The sequence below is a fragment of the Patella vulgata genome, chromosome 4 (assembly GCF_932274485.2).
Source record: "Patella vulgata chromosome 4, xgPatVulg1.2, whole genome shotgun sequence".
NCBI classification, from domain to species: Eukaryota; Metazoa; Mollusca; class Gastropoda; family Patellidae; genus Patella; species Patella vulgata.
In genome coordinates, this window is record NC_065882.2 from 57,257,095 (window position 1) to 57,280,057 (window position 22,963).

Genomic DNA, 22,963 nt, shown 5'->3' on the forward strand with positions numbered 1-22,963 from the left:
GTTTTAGTGCATTAACTATTTCCATGCCCCTGATAAATTGGATTGATGCCTTTAAATTAAGCTATTTTCATGCATATAAAATATGCTCACGAACCAAAATGTTGTGGGATTGATCCTAGTGCTGGCCAGTAAAGTTTCTCTGGATTTTCCAGTCCAGATGGAAGGAAAAGTTGTTCGGATTGTATGAGATTCTGTGTACATGTTGAGTTGGGATGCAGGTAATAGAACCATTGACAGTAGGAAAATGTTATGAATTTCCCTCACATCACACTGCATGATGTATGCCAATCTTCATTAGGCTGGTTTGTGCAAAAAAGTAGACTGTTAAACACCATTTCATTTCATACTCGGCATACATTTTGACATTTGAATTTGAATGAAATATACGATTGTGATGACACCAGTGTCACAGATAATCTAATGATGTATCAGAAATTATGTCTACTTTAAACTATTAACAGATTTGTCATAGGTTGGAGCAATATATATCAGCAATTTAATAAATGAACACACAATTTGCTATTTCAGAGGCGAGTTGAAAGAATTGTCACCATCCTTGACAATAATAATTGTTCGGGAATAGAAATTTGTATTGAAATTAATGTGATACATTTCAGATTTAACACATTAATTTCTTGTTTTATGTTGCAAGGATACCAATAAAAGGTCACAAACAAACTTACCTTTCATGGTATTGTAAGTAACAACGATTAACTTTGCAAGCAATTGGCCTTACGTGTATATAATAAAAAGACATAACTTACACAGACTAGCTTTAAGATGTACCGGTTTGAAAACAAAATGTTGCTATACAAAGTCACTAAAAGCTCAAAATATTCTCACTTATCCAGCGACTATTATATTCTTAGAGCACACAATTTAAATATTGTGAAAAAACACAACAGTGGGGCTGATTTCCCCCTTCTCAATTCCAAAATAAATAGATGACTCATTAATTACTTGAATATTGATCTTTTAATAAAGCATAAATCGTTCCTCAATCTGTTTAACTGGAGTAGAAACTGTTCATTATGGAACTATCCATCCAGTTTAATCTTTCTCCCCTATTAGAATCGGACTTATCGCATTCCAAAGTCTGGACCAATCAAATTACTTAACTATACTTAATCTGAGCAGAAACTGCTCATTATCAAACTCAGTCAAGGTATTGGGTAGGGCCATAAATATGGTTACACTCTGCTTTATCAAAGATAACTACTGGAAAGTTCTTTGTGAAACATCTTTATTTCAATATCTCAACAGAAGTATTAAAAAAAAAAATAATCATTAACATCACAACCACACTCTTCACCAAACAAAATAAATCATACACTTTCATTTGAGGCTTTTTACATTTATTTGCATCTCTGAATTTTGAAACCATCTATTATTAACTCTTGATTAAAAGACTGGTTCAGAATACAAGTATAAAGAATAAAATTACCGATTGTCATTTGTATTTATCACAGAGTATTTTACCATGACTTGAATTCAGTAGGATTTAAACAAAGGTCAATCAAAGATTTTGGTAATATTATAGGCAGTATTTGCTGTCTTTAACTATTCCCATTTATATTGACTGCAGCGGATGCCGAATGTTAATATAAGGTCAGTTTATGATAACTTTGAAAATACTGAACAGAATAGAGCAAATTTTGGACTTGCGTTTCTCTTAAGAGATCTCAACTTTTACAATATTGTAGTTAAAGGGCTAATCCCGATGATTGTTTGGAGAATAAAACTGTTTAATTTTGTTTTAAAATCCCTTAAAATCCTCTACCTACGTGCTGAGCAACTAACTCAATATTTGTGATAAGTTTTCAAATAACTGAAACCCGTCAGTCTTCATCTGGAAATGGAGACCGGTGTCCCAAGCTGTATTGTGGGTGTCTAGATAAAACCAGACATTTTTTGTATAAAAATAATGTGTAGGTGAAATTTACTTTTCGTTATCAAATACAGCATTTGGGTCATTCACTGTATAGACCTCTCAATGAGCGTGAATCCATTATCAGGTCAGCCAACGAAAAAATTGATCCGAAATCTTAAAAGGGTTACGTGTCCGGATAAGCAGTTTTGACGGTCACATCCAAATGACTCAATATTTTGAGCTGAAATTTTGAGACAAGGTAAATACACAATTCCTCTATAGTTTGGCGTTTAAATTTTATACATACTCAGACTTTTATTTTTGAGACTCAAATAAGGGATAGTCCCTTTAAGTTTTGTGTTGTAAATACATGTAGTTTACATAATGTTCATATGCCTGTACATGTATGACTTTGAGGAGAGTGATTACATGTATATAGGCTTTTTCTGTTTCCCAATCAATAAAATAATGTTTATAAAGGACAATCAGTGACTTTAAACAATTTACAATGCCATTTATTATATTCTATTATCATGACAGCCTAATTATATTTACCCGTAATAAAATAAAACAGTATTATCATGAATAACCTGTATGCCACACACAACCATTGAGCTTTGCATATCTTCAACAAAATTCAGACACAAAAAAAAAAACAACAACTAACATATTATGATCAATAAACAATTAAACATTAACAAAAATATATAATATTAACATCACTAAAATGAACAGGTATAAAATTTGATATGTTGTGAACACTATGTTTTCCATGAAGATACCCAAAGATGGAATAAAAATACAAATGAAATAGTGTATGTATAACTCTGGAAAAAGTACATGATATAAAAATGCAATAACACGAGAAAAAGTAAATGATATAAAAATTGAATTCTACAACATTACCATACTAACAGTTTAAAATGTGCATTATGACAGATACCGGTAACACTGAAATGATGAAACATCATATATTTCATCGTGTTTTCAGGATTTTTATACTTATGTCCAGTTTTTAAATAATGTTTCATGATTTGCATTGTCAAATATTGGTTTGAAATCAATTTTGACAACTTCAGAAAATCCCTCAGATTTCGATGGTTCCTCAAAGTTTTTCTTGTAAACATTATAGCCGACATCAGGTATTCTGCGAACTTCACTTTCTGTTTGATTTTGTCGAACATAGTTAAGATGGTGAGCTAATTCCATTGGTGTCTGCATATAAAAACATCTACATGGTATCCCTGAAATTTAGAAACACGATTTTATAGGTACATACAGAAATGGCTATACAAAGCCACATATGGATCTCATTCACGGAATACATTTCATGGTATCCAAGGACAAGGGAGAACATCATTGTCCTAACACGGAGAATATTATATGTTTTTATACCAAACATTTATCCAAATGACAGATATTTCATCGGTAGCTTTTTCATGAGTGACATTTATTCTGTCTATTTTAAGATATAGTTCTTTAAAATCAGAAAATATGAACGCTGGGGAAATGGAATAGCACACAAAAGGTACTGATTGAAAGGTAAATAATAATATTTACCATACAGGACAAGTATGTCTTTGCTACAACCACCAGAAGTCTTAATTTGAAAAGTTAAATGGTTACTTGTATATATTTCTTGTACATTTTTTAAGACTACATATATTTCTAGTATTATTAACCTACCTTTGTTTTTAGCCATATCTATATATGGTTCTCTGGCAGCAACTGATGGGTTTGTATTATCTGCTACAACACTTTTACCTTCATTCAGAGCATTTTTAGCTGCCTGAATAAGAAAATATAACAAATGTTGAATATCTACACGATGGACCCATTCAATTAGTAGCCAACCAAAACTTCCCTGTCATGTGGCTCCTACAGAGCAGTATTACAAAGAAATGAATAATTATTCCAAACAACCATGTTCTTTTAACACATCTACTGATCTTGAGCAATGTGTGATAAAATAGTTGATTTTAAAGTTAAGGTCCACAGAGCCAATGTTAAAATATAACTGATATATTGTTAAACTCTGTGATTAGAAAATAAGCTATATAATATCTTGAAACCAAAATCCAATTGTACAGAGCTTGTCCAAGCAACACCAATCAGATCAATTCAAAACAACACATTATTTTGGTCTCAATTAACCAGGTTTAATTCCTTGAAGCTTGCATTACACATAGAAAACATACCTTAATACATTTTTCTTGTGTTCCCATTGTATCTCTGTTGACAGTAACATAACCATGTGGTTCAAAGTATCTTTTACGGAAGGAACTTTTACCTGATGCTGGACATCCCACCATAATCACAACTTCTTGTTTCTGATCAAAAAAATTTGAAATTTAAAGACATACATAAAATGCAATTTTGTTGTAACATTAGCAAGCTGATTGTCACATATTTATAGGTTCGAATTCTAGATGTTAATATTGCATGGCACATCTGTTAAATAACCAGGAGATAAGAAAACTTATCAAATAAAATGAATAATTCTTGCAAACCACCAATCAGAATTTTTTGATTGTATTGCATGGTAAAATGTCAAGAATTATAACAAAACCATGATTCCCTGTCAAGAAAATAACTACCCTATAATTTTATGTCAAGAATATAACTCAACTGTACCTTAGATTTATATTCTACTTTATCATTTGATGCTGGGTTTTTCTTTAAATAATCTATTGGATTTAGACTCCTCCATTCAAAAGGTGCTGCTTTTTCACCCAGAAAAAATTCTTCAGGGGTGTAAAATTCTGAAAAATGTTTACTTTATTATGAATTACCCAAATAAAATTGTCGATGTCAATAGAATTTATCTTTTGAATTGTTTTGTGAGAAATGTATGTCTATAGATAAAGTCAATACTGATATATAATTGCTTTTATGTTCCAGTCAACAGAGTAGGCTGACTTCTGCTCTTATGGTACAGAGCTTATCCAATATTAATAAAAATAACACAAATGAAAATGAAAAAGGGTTTAATTTCCTACTGTTCTGCTCTGATTTTACAGCTTTGAAAAATGGTTGACATTTTTCTATAATAAGTTAGTAACTTACTTATTCCAATATTGGCACCAAACATGCGATCACCACAAGAAAAATCTTTTGGCTTGCCTGGTGCCCAGTTTTTTGCTCTGCCAGCTGCATCACCAACATAAAGGCAATTCTCAAGATCAACCTGAAATGAACCAAAATTTCATAAATGCAGCTATACACTTACCATTAGCATAATAAAATTTTCCATGGTTTCAATACTTTCATTGTATAAATCTTGTTTATAATAAATGTACTACTCCTTAAAAATAATCTTTGTAGAAAAGTTAATATTAAAGCCTCCAATTGTGGACAATGGACCAGTTTGACCATATGAAAAATCATCTTGTTCTAAACAGATATTTACACAAAATCTGGGAAGAATTTGAAAAACATGACTTTACTTAAGTGGGCATATCGTGGAGTGTGCTAAAAAATAAATCGACACATTTTCATATTTTCCCCTTTTATAAACTGTCTGATAATAATATCACAAAATTAAGAGTTAAAGAAGAGTATTTTATAAATAAATTCAAACCCAAACTCAACCAGTGATTTTATTTCATTTTAATTTATATGAAAAATTATTGTAACTATCTCAACATACTGACGCTACATAATGATGTAATGCCATTATCCATTATTGCCTTGAAAACCTAACGGCAAAACATGTAGGCATTTAAACAAAATTTCTTTAATGATATTTTCTACTTAAGTTATATATATAGGACAGAATTTAAAAACATGCACACTCTGAAAATCCTTTTCACTTTTTGGGCTTTGAAATCCACAAAAATATTTTATGCTTCTGATATAGTAACATTTGTCCATTTAAACACAAAAATTTCCTTACGGTCACACCTTGGTTACATTCCTCTACCATAAAATCCCACATTCTGGTACTGGGTTTTCTAAAATGATTTTCACCTGTGCAGATAAAAGCCTGGAAAATATAATATCATACAGTGCAGGGTATTTCGATACACATAAACACAACATCAACAATAGCCTGTTGACAATGTTCTAAGAAAGCAACCATGTATCTATAATTCACTCCCACAACCATGGTATATTACATATATCATGCTTAATTATTGCATATTTAACTATGATTTACCTAACAACTCTCATATTCCTCCAACCATGGTATATCATATAATTAATTATAACTATAAATTATCTATAGTACTATCTCACAAAACTTTAAAAAATATTTCATAGTTCCACTAACATTGTATACATGTATTTCATACTTACTATTATTTCAAGCCAGGGTCTCAGAAAAAGCAGTGTTATCACTTTTACCAAGTCCTATTGTTCATAACATCCAAATTCTTTTTATATTGCATGTAATATTGATCAAATGAAAAATAGATGCTGGTGTATTACTTACAAGAATAGGTATACCAACTGAACTTATGATAGATTCTATTTTATCTTTTATTTCACTTGGTTTAACTTTTAATTTTTCTATTCCGGCTTGATTGGTGAAGAAAACAATTCTGTATCCATCTTTGTGTAATTCTTTTAATTTTGTTGGAACGGAATCATCCCACATCTCCCAATCTTTAGCACCTAGATTGGGAATTAAATCTCATAAATATTTTTCAATCTTAAAAAGTATTTTTTTTTTTTTATATATTTCAAAAACATCTGTATTACTTATAAAAAAATAATAGACATACTTAAAAAGTATGATGCCATAGATAATATATAATACATTATTTAGTCCGACTAATATGTTGCCACTAGATATTAATTAGCACATCCAACAACATCGAACTAATTATTTATGGCAAACACGGTCGCTGATCATAAACAAATAATCACCTGTTGCAAACTTCCGTCCGCTCTGAGTTCGGATGATTGTGAAATCTATGTCAAATCCCGCTATCTTATCCCGTCCGGGCAGTGTGTCCGATGTCAGGGCTATCACCGGACACGCCCCTTTAACCTCTTTACCGTGTTGAATCCAATGAAGGCCATCTCCTAACTCTGTCTCGCCCCGGGCTTTCTTAGCTTTCGTTTTAGTATCATCTACTGCTTTCCTCTTGAGTTTCTGAGATCTACTTGACATTGTAATGAGTGTTGTCCAAGTTATAAAATGCGAGTTTTCTGTTAAGATGCCCCTAAAGCTCTTCGTTTGTACCGCTTGATAACGACTTGGAAGCGATCGCTCGGTTATCAGCTTTATAAGCTGTCCGACTTTGAAAGGCGTGAACGTGAAGAGACACATAAGACTTGACGTCACATTTGTAAACAAGGAACATGAACAAACTTGATTCGAAGGGATACAACTCTGTCTTATAACATTCGACAATTTACGAATTTTAAAAAGTATATATTTCTACATTATGAAGAATAAATAACTAATATTGTTACTATCATCATGTTATATAAAGTCCATGCTATCATCGTATCATGCAACCTTAATCATTGGCGCTGCTGACGTCCAAGATTCACGTGTCGATTTTTCTGACAAGTCGGTTGACGTGAATATTCTAGTGCACGTGTTGGGAAAATAGTCTTGATTATCACACTTGCTGAGTTAGGTCTGAAAAATTTGCTTCGCGGAGCAATATATAGTTTGTAATTTTGTAAAAAATGCAACACGTCGACACAATTACTTCCATAGTAAAATATATTAACAAAATAAATAGAATCTAAATAATAATAAAAATTAATCATTAAAAGAGTTTGATTAAAGTTAAACTATTTTTAAGCAAGTTAATCACTTGTGTTTTGTTATAAATAAATAAATCAATAAATATAAATTTTATGAATATATATTTATGAGTTAAAATGACTGTTTAACCAAATGGGTTCATTTAATTATAATAAGTCAAAACATCTTCCATTTTAAAAAAAACTGATGAAAATGAACTAAAATTTCCCAGATTACAAAAAAGAGAAACATATTTTCATATCAGACCCGAAATAGGTATATATGCAAAGGTCATTGCCTGCTTTCATTTTATTAAACAAATAGGCCTAAACCATACCCTCCACTCCCACTCCGACCCCTCCCAGCAAAAGATTTTAAAAAAAGAATAGGGGGACGAAGAAATGTAGTATATTTATGGACGATTTTTGACTTTCTTGCCAGGATTTTTTACTTGCCTTTTCAGTTATCGGCAATTTTAAAGGGATGTGAAGAATCATTTTATAAAGCGTCATATGAAGTCTTACATGATAGAGTCTTGTGTACTTCATTGGTGGATTACAATCTCTCGCTCACCGAAATGTAATCCAATACGTCTCAGAAGCTTATTTTAAGAAGGTAGTCTATTTTGCCAGGGGATGTATGTGCAGAAAACGGTTCTAATTTGCAAGAGATAATTTTTACCAGAACCGTTTTATAAATGAGCCTAATGCATTACTCCAGATAATAAGTTGGAAGGGCGAAGTATCAAGAACAAAACCATTTAAATCCAAATATTTTGAGCTTCCCATAGTATCATTTATCGCAATACAAGCAGCAACAGTGTATCCTGATGTCGCTTTCAAGAAGCCGACCTTCCCCCTGATATTATTTCTCCCAGAAGTCTGAGATTGACGCATGCGCATCGAAACCATTGCAAATGGCGGCAGTTGTTATTGTTCGATGTAGCTCTTGATACTTGGACAGATCTAGGACAAAATTCTCACCTCTTCAGGTAATTGGAGCCCCGAGCAGTATTGAATAATAACAATCAAAGATTTATTAGTCAAATTAGCCATATATAGATCATAACGGATTTGTCTAGCTATATGCACCGGCGCCGTATTTGGGGCGATTTTCAACCGGGATCGCCTCTCCAGATCGACGACGAAATATTTTGCGAACCATATCTAAACAAGATGTGAAAAAACAGCCTGTCTTTGCATAACTATTTTATACGATTCGACCTTGATTGGCGTCGGTGAATTATTGACAAACTGTTTTTTTGTGGCATTTGTCCTGAAAATGCATCAGAATCTGAATTACTGTGTTAGATTTGTCATAAATTTCTAACCGTGAACCGAATGCGTCGTCGACAATCATCATGCATGGCTTGGGGTTACACACCTTCTAAAGTCATTAGATTTAATATGTCTATTACATCTGATTTTGAATTCTAGAGGCCATGATTATAGACAGAGAAGACAATCTACAGACTCTGCCTCGGGAATTAAATTGTTCCTGGAAATAATTTATTTTCAGTGATTGATTTCCTTATTATTGTTACCGGTATCACTTGTTATTGAATCCCAAACTAAGTCCCAAGCATACCCTAGACACATTGACTTCAGTTTGCATTAAAAAATCATTTCAGAAAGAAGGCACCATATTTTATAATAGTTCTTGGTTGACAGTAGAAAAATAATGCTGTTCAGATAAAAATGAAGTGATATTGGTTTGCACAAAATAAAACAACATGGCTGTAATTTAATTAGGTCAATTAAACTTTCTCTCATTTTTATATTATTTAATACTATTCGTGGTTATTCATTCTGAAAACTATTACATGTGTCTTCTGGTTTTTGTTTGTTTAGGTTATGCATGATATATTTTCATTCCCATACACCAATAAAATAATCTGAATTTGGTCAAAATCATATTGTGTGCACATACCGTACATGCATCTGCAGGTGACAGTTGAACATAATTTGTGTTTTACTTATTTCGTGTACCAATATTCAGTTGGTTTGATAAAAAAGAAAATTTCTGAAATATAGTTTGCTACCATTGGTTTTGTCCAGAGTGTTTTATTTTTCTTTTATCAAGATTATCAAGTAAATTAAAATTAGGGCATACACTCACACTTAACATAGTCACTAAGTCTATAAGCAAGCTCATATTTGGACAGACAATTACATTAGGGATTGACTTGTGAAAAAAAACACAATTAGCTTAAAAATCCTTTTATTTACCGTACCATGTTAATTGAGTTCATGAGATAAATCTTACGAACATTAACTTTGTTCCACCATATTTCAGCCGTTACTGGGGATCATGCACACAACATGTACTGTGCAGATTGTTTCAAATGAAACTATTACTTGATTAACACCTATGATGTGTTGTTGATTAACATATTGTGCCAGTGTTTGTGTACTAAGTTTATGCAAAAGTACTACTCAACAAGAGTTTTTTTTACAAAACCATAATTTGTTTTTGTATTAAAAAGGGGATGCTATACTACCCAACGAGAGATTTGTATAAAACCATACCTTTTTTTGTATTATAAAAGGGTATGGTATCTTATTATGGGCTCTGGAAAGAAAAGTTTTGTTTACATACATCATGTGCACATATGGAACATATTTTACTGGATTAATCTACTATTCACGTCTGATTTTCACTGGACGTGTCATGAGGTCGATCTGTGTCATTATTGTCTGCAAATGTCTACTATTCAGGCCATGAAGTTTGGGAGAATCACATATGTACATGTATTAAGAAGATTTATTTCCATGACTTATTATTTTAACTGTTTCTACACATTTTACGCATGCATATGTACTGTAACTTTCATGTTTCAACTTTATTATTTTTATCAAATTGTTTTTATAGGTGCATGGTTGATGGATGATAGCGATGGGTCCGCAGGAGGACTACATCGAGACTGTCGTCACCTGCGAGGGGGATTTTCACGATCCAGAACTACACAGTCGTTTAGAGCAGTTCAGATTAAACCTGAAAGAATTATTATCGACAGGTATTATTATTATTATTATTACAGAATATTTATAGTGCTTCCTTTCATAGAACATGTTCAGTTGCACTTTACAAAGTGACAATGTAATCACAAATAAACAACAAGATTATGGACATGTTAACAGTTGTATACAGAGTCTGTTAAAAGCCTGATTAAATAAATGGGTTTTAAATTGTTTTTTAAAAGAATATAGAGATGTACAACATCTTAAACTAAATGGTAGATTATTCCATAAAACAGGTGCTTGAAAACTAAAAGAGCGCTAACCATAAGAGACTAGTTGAACAGTTTTTGGCTTTAAAAGTAGTTTATCTGATGTACGTAATGTCATACTATGATAACATGCATGCAGATTTGTTGAATAATAGCTTACTTGTTAAAGAGGGTTAGAGACATAACATCTCTGTTTTACATAAATATGGATTTGAAATGAAATAAAATGGGGTTCAACGACCTACATGTACTGTGCTGCTCTCATACTGGGCTAATCAAAACAAGCATACACGTTGTAGTGTGCTATGAGGGAACTAGTCAGGCCCTCCGTTCTGCACCACTGAGGAAGGGAAACAACATCGGAAAGTCCCGATGAACATTCTCGGCCAATGCAGGGAGCCAGCATTTTACCCACTTAGCCACTGTGGCAGGATTTGACTATTTTACTTACATGTATGGTAGGCTTATTTTGATTAGTCATGGGAACATGTGTCCCAATTTATATTAAACTGTTGTCTGTAGCCGATCACAGTAAGCCATTTGTTATATTTTCTGATAAAGATTGTAAAATAAAATGAAAGAAATTTTGACAAATATTTGTGCATAAATGGATGGGTGTGATTTAAGATCCCAGTGAACCAATTGTTTAAATTTTCAAACTGGAGGACCATTTTCTTCCTCACTTTATAAATTAGCCGATACACTTTGTTTGACATGAAATTATGGTTTGAATTTTTGTTTTATGTTAATAGTTGTGATCATGACACTTTGCGGACATGGGCCGTAAACAGTTGTTGACGAAAACGTCATGTTGCTTCCTGCATCTTAAATTGAGAATTTGTTTTTGTAGTGTGCAGGCAAACCAAATTCTATTATTTTAAAGTCTCATATTCCATTGTGTTATCTGATTTTTTTTTTTTACAGATTCTAACAAGGTTATTTTGAAGAAAGTTGAACCTTGGAACAGTGTACGAGTGACATTTAATATCCCAAAAGAAGCAGCCTTACGCTTAAAGCAGCTAGCAGAGCAAGGAAATGCTGCTTTACGGAGTTTGGGAGTATTGGCTGTTCAAATTGAGGGTGACCAAATCATATCGCTTACTATTGCTGGGCGAAATAATGAGAGAGCAGAAGTTATATTAAAGACAAATGATACAAACAGACCTGGACCTTCTTCTGTTTCTGTGTTTGATTCAGGACTTCACAGTTCGGATGAGGTATCTTCACCTGGGGCTAGTAATGTAGAAACCACTAGGAAAAATATAGCAGAATATCTTAGGAAAGGAACTTCATTGTTTGATACCTTCTTTAATCCCAATCAATCTGTGCATGGCAGTGAAGTGTTCAGATCACCGAATGTTGTAGCAACGTCATGTGAACCTATTCCATTCAAAGCCAATAATATACTCCATACAACGTCATCTCATAGTACAATTCCTGGAATGTCTCCGACACATGTTAGTTTTCCTCCTGGTCGCAGTCCTACTGGTTATCCTGCTACTCACAGTCCAAACTTTCCATCCCCATCTTCAAGCCGCAGTCCTGTAGGTCAACCAGCTCTCAAGTTCCCATCCCCTCCTGCAGGTTCACGTGGAATTATACCCCTACCACCCCCACCTCCCCCACCACATTCTTTTGCTAATATGGGTTTGCCCCCACCGCCTCCATACCCTCAGACTATGGCCCCGGTCAATAACTTACCTCGTCATGGTAAGACTGTGACAGCCGCCAGCCCTCTTTTAGTCAACCTCCTTCAAACAGAACCATTAGTGGCAGGGCTGAGCAACATGGCTGGTCAAAAGATGCTGCCCCCAAATGAAGGGGGTGGTGTTGTGAAAAAGAAAAGGCGACCAAGGAAACCTAAAGATACCAACAAACCAGCCACTCCTGTAGATGGAGAAATCCCAATTGAAAGTATTCCCAATCCTGCTTTGGATGTGACCGGTTCGATATCCAGTTCTGATAGTGTGGTATCTGTAAGTCATTCGGAGGCAATTTCAAGAATTCCCTTCCTAACACATCAAACTTCTATGAGTAATCATACACAGGGTGCAAAAGACAGTGTTAACTTTAGTAATTTTATGGAAAATGATAGTGTGCTTAGTTCAGGAACCAGTAAATTGAATACGGATGACCCCTTTCCGCCAGAGGTTACTGCTGGTAAAATTGTGAACCCATACACTGGTAAACTAGAACCCATTGACAAAATATCAGATCTTAGTCCTAATAAAACAAAACCAGTCGGGCGATCGATTGAAGACCCTATTATGTCTGAAAAAATATCCTCTAGTGTACATTTGAGTGATAGATCTATAAGTGATATTAAAAAGCGAATAATAGGACCTTCGGTAGGACAAGACCCATTTATAGACTGTGTGGCAGCAACTAGAACATCATCATTAACAACGCATAGCATCTCACCAATATCCAATAATAATCCCCTCACAAGCACTGTAAACAGTGGACATATTTATGCTGATAATAGTTTGTCTAGTGTAAGCTCTGTCACAATGGATATCTATGCAGCTGATTGTTCTAGTCAACAGGTGAATACGACACCAGGTAGACCTGGGAGAGAGGACATATGTGGTCAACCTGCTGTTCAATTAGAATCAGTCGCATACTCGGGAGCAGCTTCAGTGCCAAAGCTTGCAAATTCACTTTCTAACAGTTCTGTGATGCATACTTTATCTGCAACCTATTGTTTAGGGACTACAACCAGTCAAGCAAGTAAAAAGCATAATGCTTTAGTTGTGTCCTCTACGCTGACGAGCAGTACTGTGTCGAGTGCTTTCAGTTCGCAAGATTCTTCTAGCGAGATATACACACAGGGAATTCAGTCACACGCTAAATTAGACTCTTTACCTTCGCTCAATTCACCGAATGTTCGAAATACCGAGGTACACAGCATTACAGGAAGCCCCAATGGAAAAGTTTCATGTGAAGGGGATGATGGTTCGAACCATAGTGGCATAATTAACGACATCAATCCAGAAGGTGCCACATCAACTGTGTCACCTCTTGATTCTAGTGGTAATAAAGTTTACAATCATGATTCAGGTGTGGGTAGTTCATCAGAGCGATCAGATGACACCCCTTCAGAACCTGGTGATGAGTTCCGATCGACCATGACAACTCAAGTTCATGTGGAAGTGGCAAGTGAAGACTGTTTAAAAGGTCTAAAATATAGTGCAGAGTGTAAAAATTCTAAAGTAATGACTGTCGGTTATGTTATGAATCATGAACAATCATCAGCAACTCCTCAAAACATAGCCAACTCCATAGGACTCTTAAATAAGGACCCCCTATCAAAAATGGCAAATACATGTATGAAAGAATTCGATCAATATCTTTATGGGGGTAAACAGAATAATATTGCATTAAATAGTCAAATTCCATCGCTGAATAGAACTGATAAAGAACAACACTTCAACCATATAAACAAAAAACTTAAAAATGGTCCGTCGATGTTGAATGAACATAACTCGACGTTAGATGTTAAAACGGATGAAGTAAATAAAGCCAAATCACAAGGTTTTAATCCGTCTATAAACAGTGGTGTAACTGTTGGAATGGGGACTGGCATGATGAAGGATAAAGCTATGTATCTGAAAGGGGGTCAGTATTATTTTATATAAATACGTTATTATTGTGTGTCATTGAAAGAATTTAAAACCTTACCAAGGGCCTGAAGTCATTCCAGTATTGGTCTCCCTTAACTACATGTACATGTATACAGATCTGACCCATGGTCTGTCCCATTTTTTTTCATCAAGAACCCCCCCCCCCCCCCCACTAATTCTTCAAGTTAAATGAATTGCCACTGTAACATTTTGTTACAGTGTAGATTAGATTTGTAATGTAAGTCATAATTAAATTAAAGTGGGACTGGGGTGCATGTTAAATCATAAGATCTGTCATTGAGTCAAGTGACAGGGTTGCGATTCCCCACTTGTATGTGACAAGGATAGGGTGCCTGTTAACCTCCGGGGTTTTTCCACAGGTTCCATGCACAAGCAAATTATTGAAATAAAATTGAACCATATGTAATGTACATGTACATGTATGTTAGCCTTCTCTCTCTCATAATTTAAGCAACATACATGATGTAGTATACATATCTTAATTATCAAATTAGTTGAGACACACAAATTACTGTACAGTATGTACATTTACATGTAATATTCAATATGACAGGAAATGTACATGTAACCATTTTTTAGTTGCCCAAATATTAAGCTCCATGTACGTGTAAATACTGGCAGTTCATTACTTATTATACTAGCTACATACAATGTAGTCTCTCTTAACCATTATACTCCTATCAGGAAACGTGAGGTTTAGGATTGAATGTTTTTCTATTATTGCAAGTTTGTGTCTCATGCAACCAGATAAATGATTGGTATACAATGAGAAATCCTTAAAAAGCTAATTAAAGCTGTTGTTTTGTTACAAATGTACATGTACATGTACACTGACATGTTCAAATTGATTCCAAATTTCCAAAAAGTCAAATGTGGTAATTGGTCTGCTCCCAATACTATAAGCTTATTCTAAGAGAATGGAAGCATTAATCTTTGTTGTGTTACATGTATAATAACAATGGCTATGTCTATCCTTACATGTATACAGTATACATGTATACAGTATACATGTATACAGTATACATGTAAATGTACATGTAAATGTATGTGTTAATGTACTATAATCAATAGATAATTTAATTTTACTGATGTACATGTAATGCACAATAATGATTGTTTAATGATACCATCAATAAGCGTGTGATAGGTACATGTAGGTGCTGTTTAGTCAGGCTTTGTAGACATCTGTCTTAGTAGTCCTCAGTACATGTAGTATTCCATAAGATTGCTTTTGCTTTGCCCCCATCAATGTCGATGTGGGTCAAGGAGTCCTTTACGTGGCAAGTCATATTTTCCTACATCTTAAATTCATATAGTGAAATTATTGTACTGGTTGATGATATTGACGGAAATGACCAAAAAACTACATGAACTGTTGGTTGGCCAACCCAAGTGACAAAGCTGTTGTGGGCATACATTTACATGTCTTTTTCAATATGATTATTTAGAAGCAACTACATGTACATGTTTTTACATGTAATGCATTCACATGAACATGCACTACAAGTACATGTATGTGTTGCCTTATGTGTGATGTACATGTAGCTGGGGGCCACAGTGGCTCAGCGAGGAAAATACTTGCTAACGAACTGGAGGTCTCTTGTTCGATCCAAGTGTTGGCTGGGAAAGTTCCTCTAAATTGTTCATCAAGGGTTCCCCTTGTTAGTGGTTCAGTGGAAAGGGCCTTGCAAGGAAGATGAAATTGTCCAGTCATTCGGGTGGGATAAAAAAAACACAGGTCTCCTGTACTGTATACATGTACATGTACAGGTTTGCATGCACACTGATGTAAAAGAACCCTAGGTAGTAAATGTAGATAGTTTGAATTTGATGAAGAGTACAAATGTATGCTGAAATGTCGTTATGTGGGCAAAATTTCTCCCAGGACGCTGTTGGACGTTACGCCACATTTCATTTTACATGTATTTACAATGTGGTTGTTTTATCTGATGTTTTTGTATTATCAATTGCCAGAATACAAAATACGTACAATGTACATGTAAGAAATATCTGTGTGAAGCTATTTCTGAAAATAGAGTTATGCTTCTGATGAAATGCAATACATTGTGCAGGCTTTGTGTTGCTGTGTTTGATAGAAAAGAGAAGAATATGAATACAAGCGGTTGCCTCATTAGAAATATTATTTTAATTTATTTAATTTATTTCATTACAGACACATCCATAGCAGAAAATGGTCCTACTCGATCCAAGCACAGTGAAAAGAAAAAGGGTTTAAATTCACAAAGTCGGTCAAATAGTCCACGTCAAGCTATTAAAGAGGCAGATACTTCGATCTCGTCCAGTTATAATAATTATACAAATGATTGGCCTGATCTTAGTAATTCCCTGTTTGGAATGGGCCAAATAAATACAGATCACTTTGATTCTCATCATTTTGAGGGATTAGAGTTTGACTCACCACCTAATTCCGAAAAATTTGCAGGATTTACGGAACAGGATATTTTACAAGCGACGGCTAAAGGACTGGCATGCAAAGCGTTGGACGGGACAAAAGGTTCAAATATCACCAGTAAATATTCTAAACGATCATCTCCCGTTAATGTCAACATGCTCAATCACTTGTATGCACCAGGACTTCCACTTCCGAGACGATTAACAGAATCTGTTCAAAGACTTGTGAAACCACTACCCTCTAATGATCATAGTCTACCTCATTCACGTGCATGCAAGTCTCCAGGCAGTTCCAAAAGTTCAAACGGATCTGCCTCACCCCGAAGTGGTCCAGGAGGGGCAAGATCACCTGGTGCAAATGTGAGCAAAAGTGGGAATGGGGTTGGGCAAAGTGTTAACAATTTATCGGGACAGAATAGTGCTACTTCACAACAATACACCATGGCTGGTAATCTAACGAATACTACCATTAATAATAATTCACACACACCGCAATTGATGGCCACTAGCTGTTCAATTAATAATCTGTCATTATCCTCATCTACAGACTCTCATAGAGCAATAGGTGACAGTACATACCAGGCATATAATAACTTAACTACTCAAGACAATTATAATCAATATCATTCCAACAGTGGGTCAACTGTCACGAACTATGACCCACAAATGATGGCGAGAGACCAACTAGAAACATCTAATATTGGTCATTGTGCTACATCTCCCGATTATTTACCATCACAAGTAGAAACTGTGCCTTCTAGTGTGTGCAATATGTCAGTAAACAGTGATATCGGTGCAGGTTTACCCACGAGTCAGGACTCTAGTACGGAAAACCAAGACAATAGATTATCAGCAAATTTATGTGCCATGGAACAAAACAAATCCTATGATCTCAATAAAAGTGCTTCAGAAAAAACATGTATGACTAGTGGTTCTCCTGTAGAACATAATCAGTCAGTAGATATAAAAACAAAGTTCACCGAAGGTAGTGGGATGCATCCTTCAGTTGAAACGATATCTTTGAGTGTCAATAAACATGTTAGTGAAAGTGAAAGTAGATCTGACAGTTTGTGTGTCCCACCATTTGTCTCATCAAGCTTACAGCATTCCACATACAATCTCTCAGGTAGTGCATTAACCACACAGACTAGCGTTAGCTTTTCTAGGCAGCATGGTGTCTCACTAAGTAGCATTGATATTGCAAAAACTATCCCCTCCCCTCCTCTCACTAAAAAATTGGAAAATGTTCAAAATTTATCACAATTCTCAGATAGTACGAGTGCACAAAATGTGAATACATCTGTCAAAGAACCTGATAATGAGAATGTGAATAATTCCGATAAACTGTCACCTATTGTCAACACTGATCTATGCAGTCAAAATACTTCTGATATTAACACTCCGCCAAGTATCACACACTCAAACACAAACTTTACAAATGTTGTGGCTTCTGACAAACAAATCAGAACTGTGGTAAATACAAGTAATGAAAGTACTTTGGTGCCAGTAGGAGATTTGTCTAAATCTAACCAATCTAATCATATTAATGAAGAAATTCTAGTGAACAGCATTGATGCCAGTGAAACTACTGCTACTACTATTCCATCTTCTACTACCAATAACCAAGAATTAGAAAACACACCACCCTTAGTTGCACCAAGTGAAATATTTACAACTTCTTCTGTTGAATCTGAGTCACCCATGAGACGATTAACGCGCAAGCGGAAGTCCAACAACAGTGAAAGTGAATGTACAGATCCTAAGGAAGCTAAAATGCTGGATGAAACACAAGCAGAAGGTAATGAGGGTAGTAATCCTGCATCCCATAATGCAATGGTAATTTATTCTAATACAATGGGGGAAGAGAATAGTGAAATAAAGTCACAGGATAAAGTTGGTCTTAATGATGAAACTTCAAATATAGAAGATGGTAAGGATGATGATATAATGTCTAAAAGAGGACGAAGACATAAGCCTTTAGCTCCAGCTACAGTTATTGGATATTGTAAGAATTTATTATTTTTATACCAATGACAGTTCTTATATCCATGTAAACACCCCACAGGACAAAAGTGAATTGAATTTTGTTTGCATCATTGATGATTGTACAAAATAGAGATTTTGTTCAAATCTACAGAATGTGGTGAAAGCAGTTAAAAAAAAACACCACACAAAATTTTGCGGGGGTTTGACATACTATTTCTTTGTCCTGTAGTGTGTCTTTAGCCAGGTTTTAAATTTTTAGCTGTTATGAGAAGAAACCAGCTATTAATTTGTAAGACCTGTGTACACTGTATGTATTTGCAAGTATGATTTTCTGACCACTGGTAATATTTATAGTTTTATTATTTTTGCTTTCAGCATTTTTTGATACTCCTGTCATACAGGGACGAACACGAAGTCAGTCATCAACAACACCTGCTACAGAAAAAACAGACCAAAAAGAAGATGTCCCTGTTACTACACCCAAACGTTCAACACGCTCTATCAAACAAAAGGGTACGATTCACTGCCAGTAGCAAGTTAGTTTTAGTTGTGCAAACAGCTTGTGCATATAACATATAACAGAAATATTTTTAAAGTAACAATGCATTCTATACCGTCGTTGCAGACCGGCGCCCACAATTGCTTGTGGATGCTCAAGAGTCTAAAGTTAACCTCCGATTGACTTTAAATTTATACACGGTGTTTAAGGTCATGGGTTAAAGAATCCTATTGATTTGCGGCTATTTCCGATAATTACTGCCAAAGTTATGACCCTTGATCACCTTGAATAATCTCGTGAATGCTCTAGAGGCTAAAGTTACTTTTAGTTTTGCAAACAGCTTGTGCATTCAGGTTTCATATAACAGAAATATTTTTAAAGTAACGATGCATTGTTTGCATTTTTATATGCTCACATTGAAATGTCGTCGTAGACCGTCCTCGTGGCAGTCCGGCGTCCACAAGGACGCTCATGGGTCTAAAGTTAGCCTCATATTGACTTTAAATTTATACACAGTATTTAAGGTCATGAGATGAAGAAGCTTATTGATTTGCAGTGATTTCCGATAGTAAGTGCCAGAGTTATGGCACTTTTAAAAATCATGTTGACGCTCTAGAGGCTACAGCTAATATCGGATTTAATTAGATTTGAAACGAGACCCATCAGTTCTTGTTCTCCCACAACAAAATGATGACAGGCTTTTTTTATAGCGAGCAGCATAGTTTGATGAAATTTCATTGCAATATTGAACGATTTTTGGACCGGTATTCCTATTTGAGATTCATCTTTCACATCATTGTAATTTACAAGAGATTCCTATTGTGCTAAAATCACATCACACAATGAGACTTGTATGCAATAGAAATAGATTTACTTGTAAGACTGTGAAATAATATACATCTACATTGTTTTGGACCCAAGATTTGGGGAGCTGGGGATGCATGTTATAAAACTACTTTCAATGTAAGTCACATATGGTTTATCTTGGAAGTTTCTTTACAGGTACTCTTTATGTTTGGGGGGTTGGATGGCTGAATGGTTAGCGTGTGCGCGCTGTATCATAAAGTCCGTCATTGAGTCGACTGGCGTGTTTTCGAATCCCCGGTTGTACGTGACAAGGAGTAGGGTCGCCTGTCCAACCTCGTGGGTTTTCTCCAGGTCCTCCGGTTTCCTCCCACTGCTATAAGACCCCTACACGCAAGCGAGTTGTTGAAATAAAATTAAACCATATGTTAGTCCCGAAATGACCTAGTTTGTGTCGAGTGGATGTTAAACCCCATTTCTCTCTCTCTCTCTTTATGTTTCTAGCATGTTGAAAATTTGTAATGTTTCAATCCTCTTATTAGTGTTCTGCTGATTTTACTTTTTGAATTTTTTCAAGCTAAATATTACATGTATATATACATGTATTTGATTCAATTCAAAAGGAATCTTTATTGAATACATATTAATACATATTTCCTATGGGAGACAAAACATAATCAAATTTCATTACTTTTAATTGAAATTGAATAATGAAAAAAATCAAAAAATAGCCTTGAAACATGTTTTGGGTGAGTCTGAGCACTAATCTGCTGATGGTTTTGTTATCTGCCAGTGGTGGTTCTTTTTGCTCAAGTTCAACCGCTGAAGAGGATTGTCCAATCATCATGCACAGAACATAAACTTGTAGAATATGGTTCTATTCTATTACATGTAAATACTGTCTGTTGTACTCATAATGATTTTATTTATATTTCCAGATCAATCTGAAGCTCCTGCCAGTAAAAGGCGTCGATCGAGAGATCATAGATAGTTAACTAGACTGTGGTTCATTTATCGTACCATGTTGGGTTCTAAGCCCTCCCCATCAACTTTGTGTGTATATAACATATATTATAATTCATGTGATCATATGGATATATAACTTAGAAGAGAGGATTACAGTTGTGAACTCTGTGCTCATACGAAACGTAGACGCAAATACAATGTAATTCCAGTATAAAACTATTATGTGAAATACTACTGTAGTATAAATATCGATAATTCAGAGTGTAAATATATGTTGATGACTATTTAATGTTTTGCTATCAAGTTATTATTATTATTATTAAAAAACATGCGTTATTCTCCATTATTGTGCTCTATTTCTGTTTGTTCTTTTTGCTTATCAGTTTATCACAAGTGCTGTCTGTACAAACTCAATTTGTACATAATATATCATTTAGATTATCTTCAATCAAAACCCGTCTTTTATTCTCTTCATTTTTCAGTCTATTTTGTGATGTCTGATTCTGTGAAACCATATGTTCTTGTCTGTTTTTTTCTTTTTTCTTCATTTAATGTACAGTCTCATTTTATGAATATTACTATTATTGTTGGATTTATTTTTTTTTGTGATAGTTTGTTGAGAAACCCCCTTTTAATGAATTTAACTTTCAAACTGCCATGGTCATGCATAATGAAATGAAGATATAATACTGTCTAGGTTTATACTTCTTTTTATTATTATGTAGAGAGAAAGCGTAGAGCAAACACATGCTTTAGAATATCAGGGATTTGTTGTTGGAAAACTGTATTTAAGAGGTTAATCTTCAGTCATTACAATAAAAGGAAGTTGCATTTCATTTACTATTGCAAAAAACCCTTTCCAAGCAAAGAAATTAAGAAATCACCGATTTTTTAGATGTTCAGAATGTACATCTTTTCTTACAACAGCTCCCTGATTCATATATATCATGTATATAATAATAACAATAATGAATTAAATAGGTTTGTTCAAGCTGAGATTTTCATTAAATAAAAAATGAAATTAATGAATGATTTCTGTTCTAAACTATGTAGACTTTGTTGATACCTGACCGTACAGATTATAATATAAGTATAGAGTTATATATACAAATAATTGATTCTCTGATTGCTAGTCTTAATGTACAGATTAACTAATTATTAAAGTGATTTTCTATTAACTTAGAGAAATTTTTTTGAGAGTTTATCCATATTAACATATTGTACATGTATATAGGTAAATTATATATACTAATAATGAAATACTAAGTGTAGGTAATCTGTTGTGTTTATATACACTTGTTTTTCCCCCTTTTTGTGAATTTATCTGATCTGCAGTGACTGGTTTTTGCTAATTGCATTGATTAAAATTATCGTGAAAGTTGGCCCTTGTTGATCAGGGTATATCACACTTGATTATTTTGGTAGGCTTTAGGCTTACTTTTTGCTAGCATTATGTAGTTTTCTGTTTTCACAGGTCAGTGTTAAACTGTATATTTTTTATTTTTATATACAGTATTTGTGAATAAAGTATAGATCTTATTTCATAACATAATACTCATATGCTTTAAGTTTTGTTTATTTCTTGAAAGTATCCGTATGAAACATATGATAGTTCTGACAGATTTAATGGGTTATTGCATTATGCAGTGTATCAAATTTTACATGTATGTCACTAAATACAAATTGCTGTAGGCTCACAAAACATCCGTTGTTAAATTTAATAAATAAGCCACCTTAGTCAGACCTTTTTTAAAGGAAATTGTAGAAACCTATCTTCTCTTTCTGCAATTTGTTGTGAAATTATTTATGTAGTCCTTGATAGACTGCTTATAGGTTTTGAGGGTTT

General features: G+C 34.2%; 2 protein-coding genes across 5 annotated transcripts; one reads left to right on the forward strand and one right to left on the reverse strand.

Annotated features, from left to right (window-relative positions):
* Positions 1-1,828: 1,828 nt before the first annotated feature.
* LOC126819162 (uncharacterized protein F21D5.5) lies at positions 1,829-7,540 on the reverse strand. The gene is made up of 8 exons (XM_050547037.2): positions 6,743-7,540; positions 6,306-6,487; positions 5,766-5,855; positions 4,937-5,057; positions 4,505-4,632; positions 4,069-4,200; positions 3,557-3,659; positions 1,829-3,114 (listed from the first exon to the last, which is right to left on the reverse strand). The coding sequence occupies exons 1-8, from the start codon at positions 7,146-7,148 to the stop codon at positions 2,873-2,875; spliced, it is 1,404 nt and encodes a 467-aa protein (XP_050402994.1). The 5' UTR covers positions 7,149-7,540; the 3' UTR covers positions 1,829-2,872.
* A 909-nt stretch (positions 7,541-8,449) lies between these two features.
* LOC126819159 (uncharacterized) lies at positions 8,450-22,671 on the forward strand. 4 transcript variants are annotated; one of them, XM_050547025.2, is made up of 6 exons: positions 8,450-8,568; positions 10,449-10,593; positions 11,731-14,424; positions 16,624-18,867; positions 19,224-19,384; positions 21,090-22,671. In XM_050547025.2, the coding sequence occupies exons 2-5, from the start codon at positions 10,464-10,466 to the stop codon at positions 19,379-19,381; spliced, it is 5,226 nt and encodes a 1,741-aa protein (XP_050402982.2). In that variant the 5' UTR covers positions 8,450-8,568; positions 10,449-10,463; the 3' UTR covers positions 19,382-19,384; positions 21,090-22,671. The 4 variants fall into 4 exon arrangements, with proteins under 4 accessions (XP_050402982.2, XP_050402981.2, XP_050402983.2 ...); XM_050547024.2 differs by having other exon boundaries at positions 19,224-19,361; XM_050547026.2 differs by having other exon boundaries at positions 16,624-18,792; positions 19,224-19,361.
* Positions 22,672-22,963: the final 292 nt, after the last annotated feature.

What these genes read in the sequence shown, in the direction of transcription:
- LOC126819159 (XM_050547024.2), top strand. Translation starts at nt 10,464, where the DNA reads ATGATAGCGATGGGTCCGCAGGAGGACTACATCGAGACTGTCGTCACC. An exon ending in GAAAGAATTATTATCGACAG is followed by an intron (nt 10,594 to 11,730) that starts GTATTATTATTA and finishes TTTTTTTTACAG; the next exon opens with ATTCTAACAAGGTTATTTTG. An exon ending in AGCTACAGTTATTGGATATT is followed by an intron (nt 18,868 to 19,223) that starts GTAAGAATTTAT and finishes TTTTGCTTTCAG; the next exon opens with CATTTTTTGATACTCCTGTC.
- LOC126819162 (XM_050547037.2), bottom strand. Translation starts at nt 7,148, where the DNA reads ATGTGTCTCTTCACGTTCACGCCTTTCAAAGTCGGACAGCTTATAAAG. An exon ending in CGGACGGAAGTTTGCAACAG is followed by an intron (nt 6,488 to 6,742) that starts GTGATTATTTGT and finishes TTCCCAATCTAG; the next exon opens with GTGCTAAAGATTGGGAGATG. An exon ending in AGATATGGCTAAAAACAAAG is followed by an intron (nt 3,115 to 3,556) that starts GTAGGTTAATAA and finishes TCTAAATTTCAG; the next exon opens with GGATACCATGTAGATGTTTT.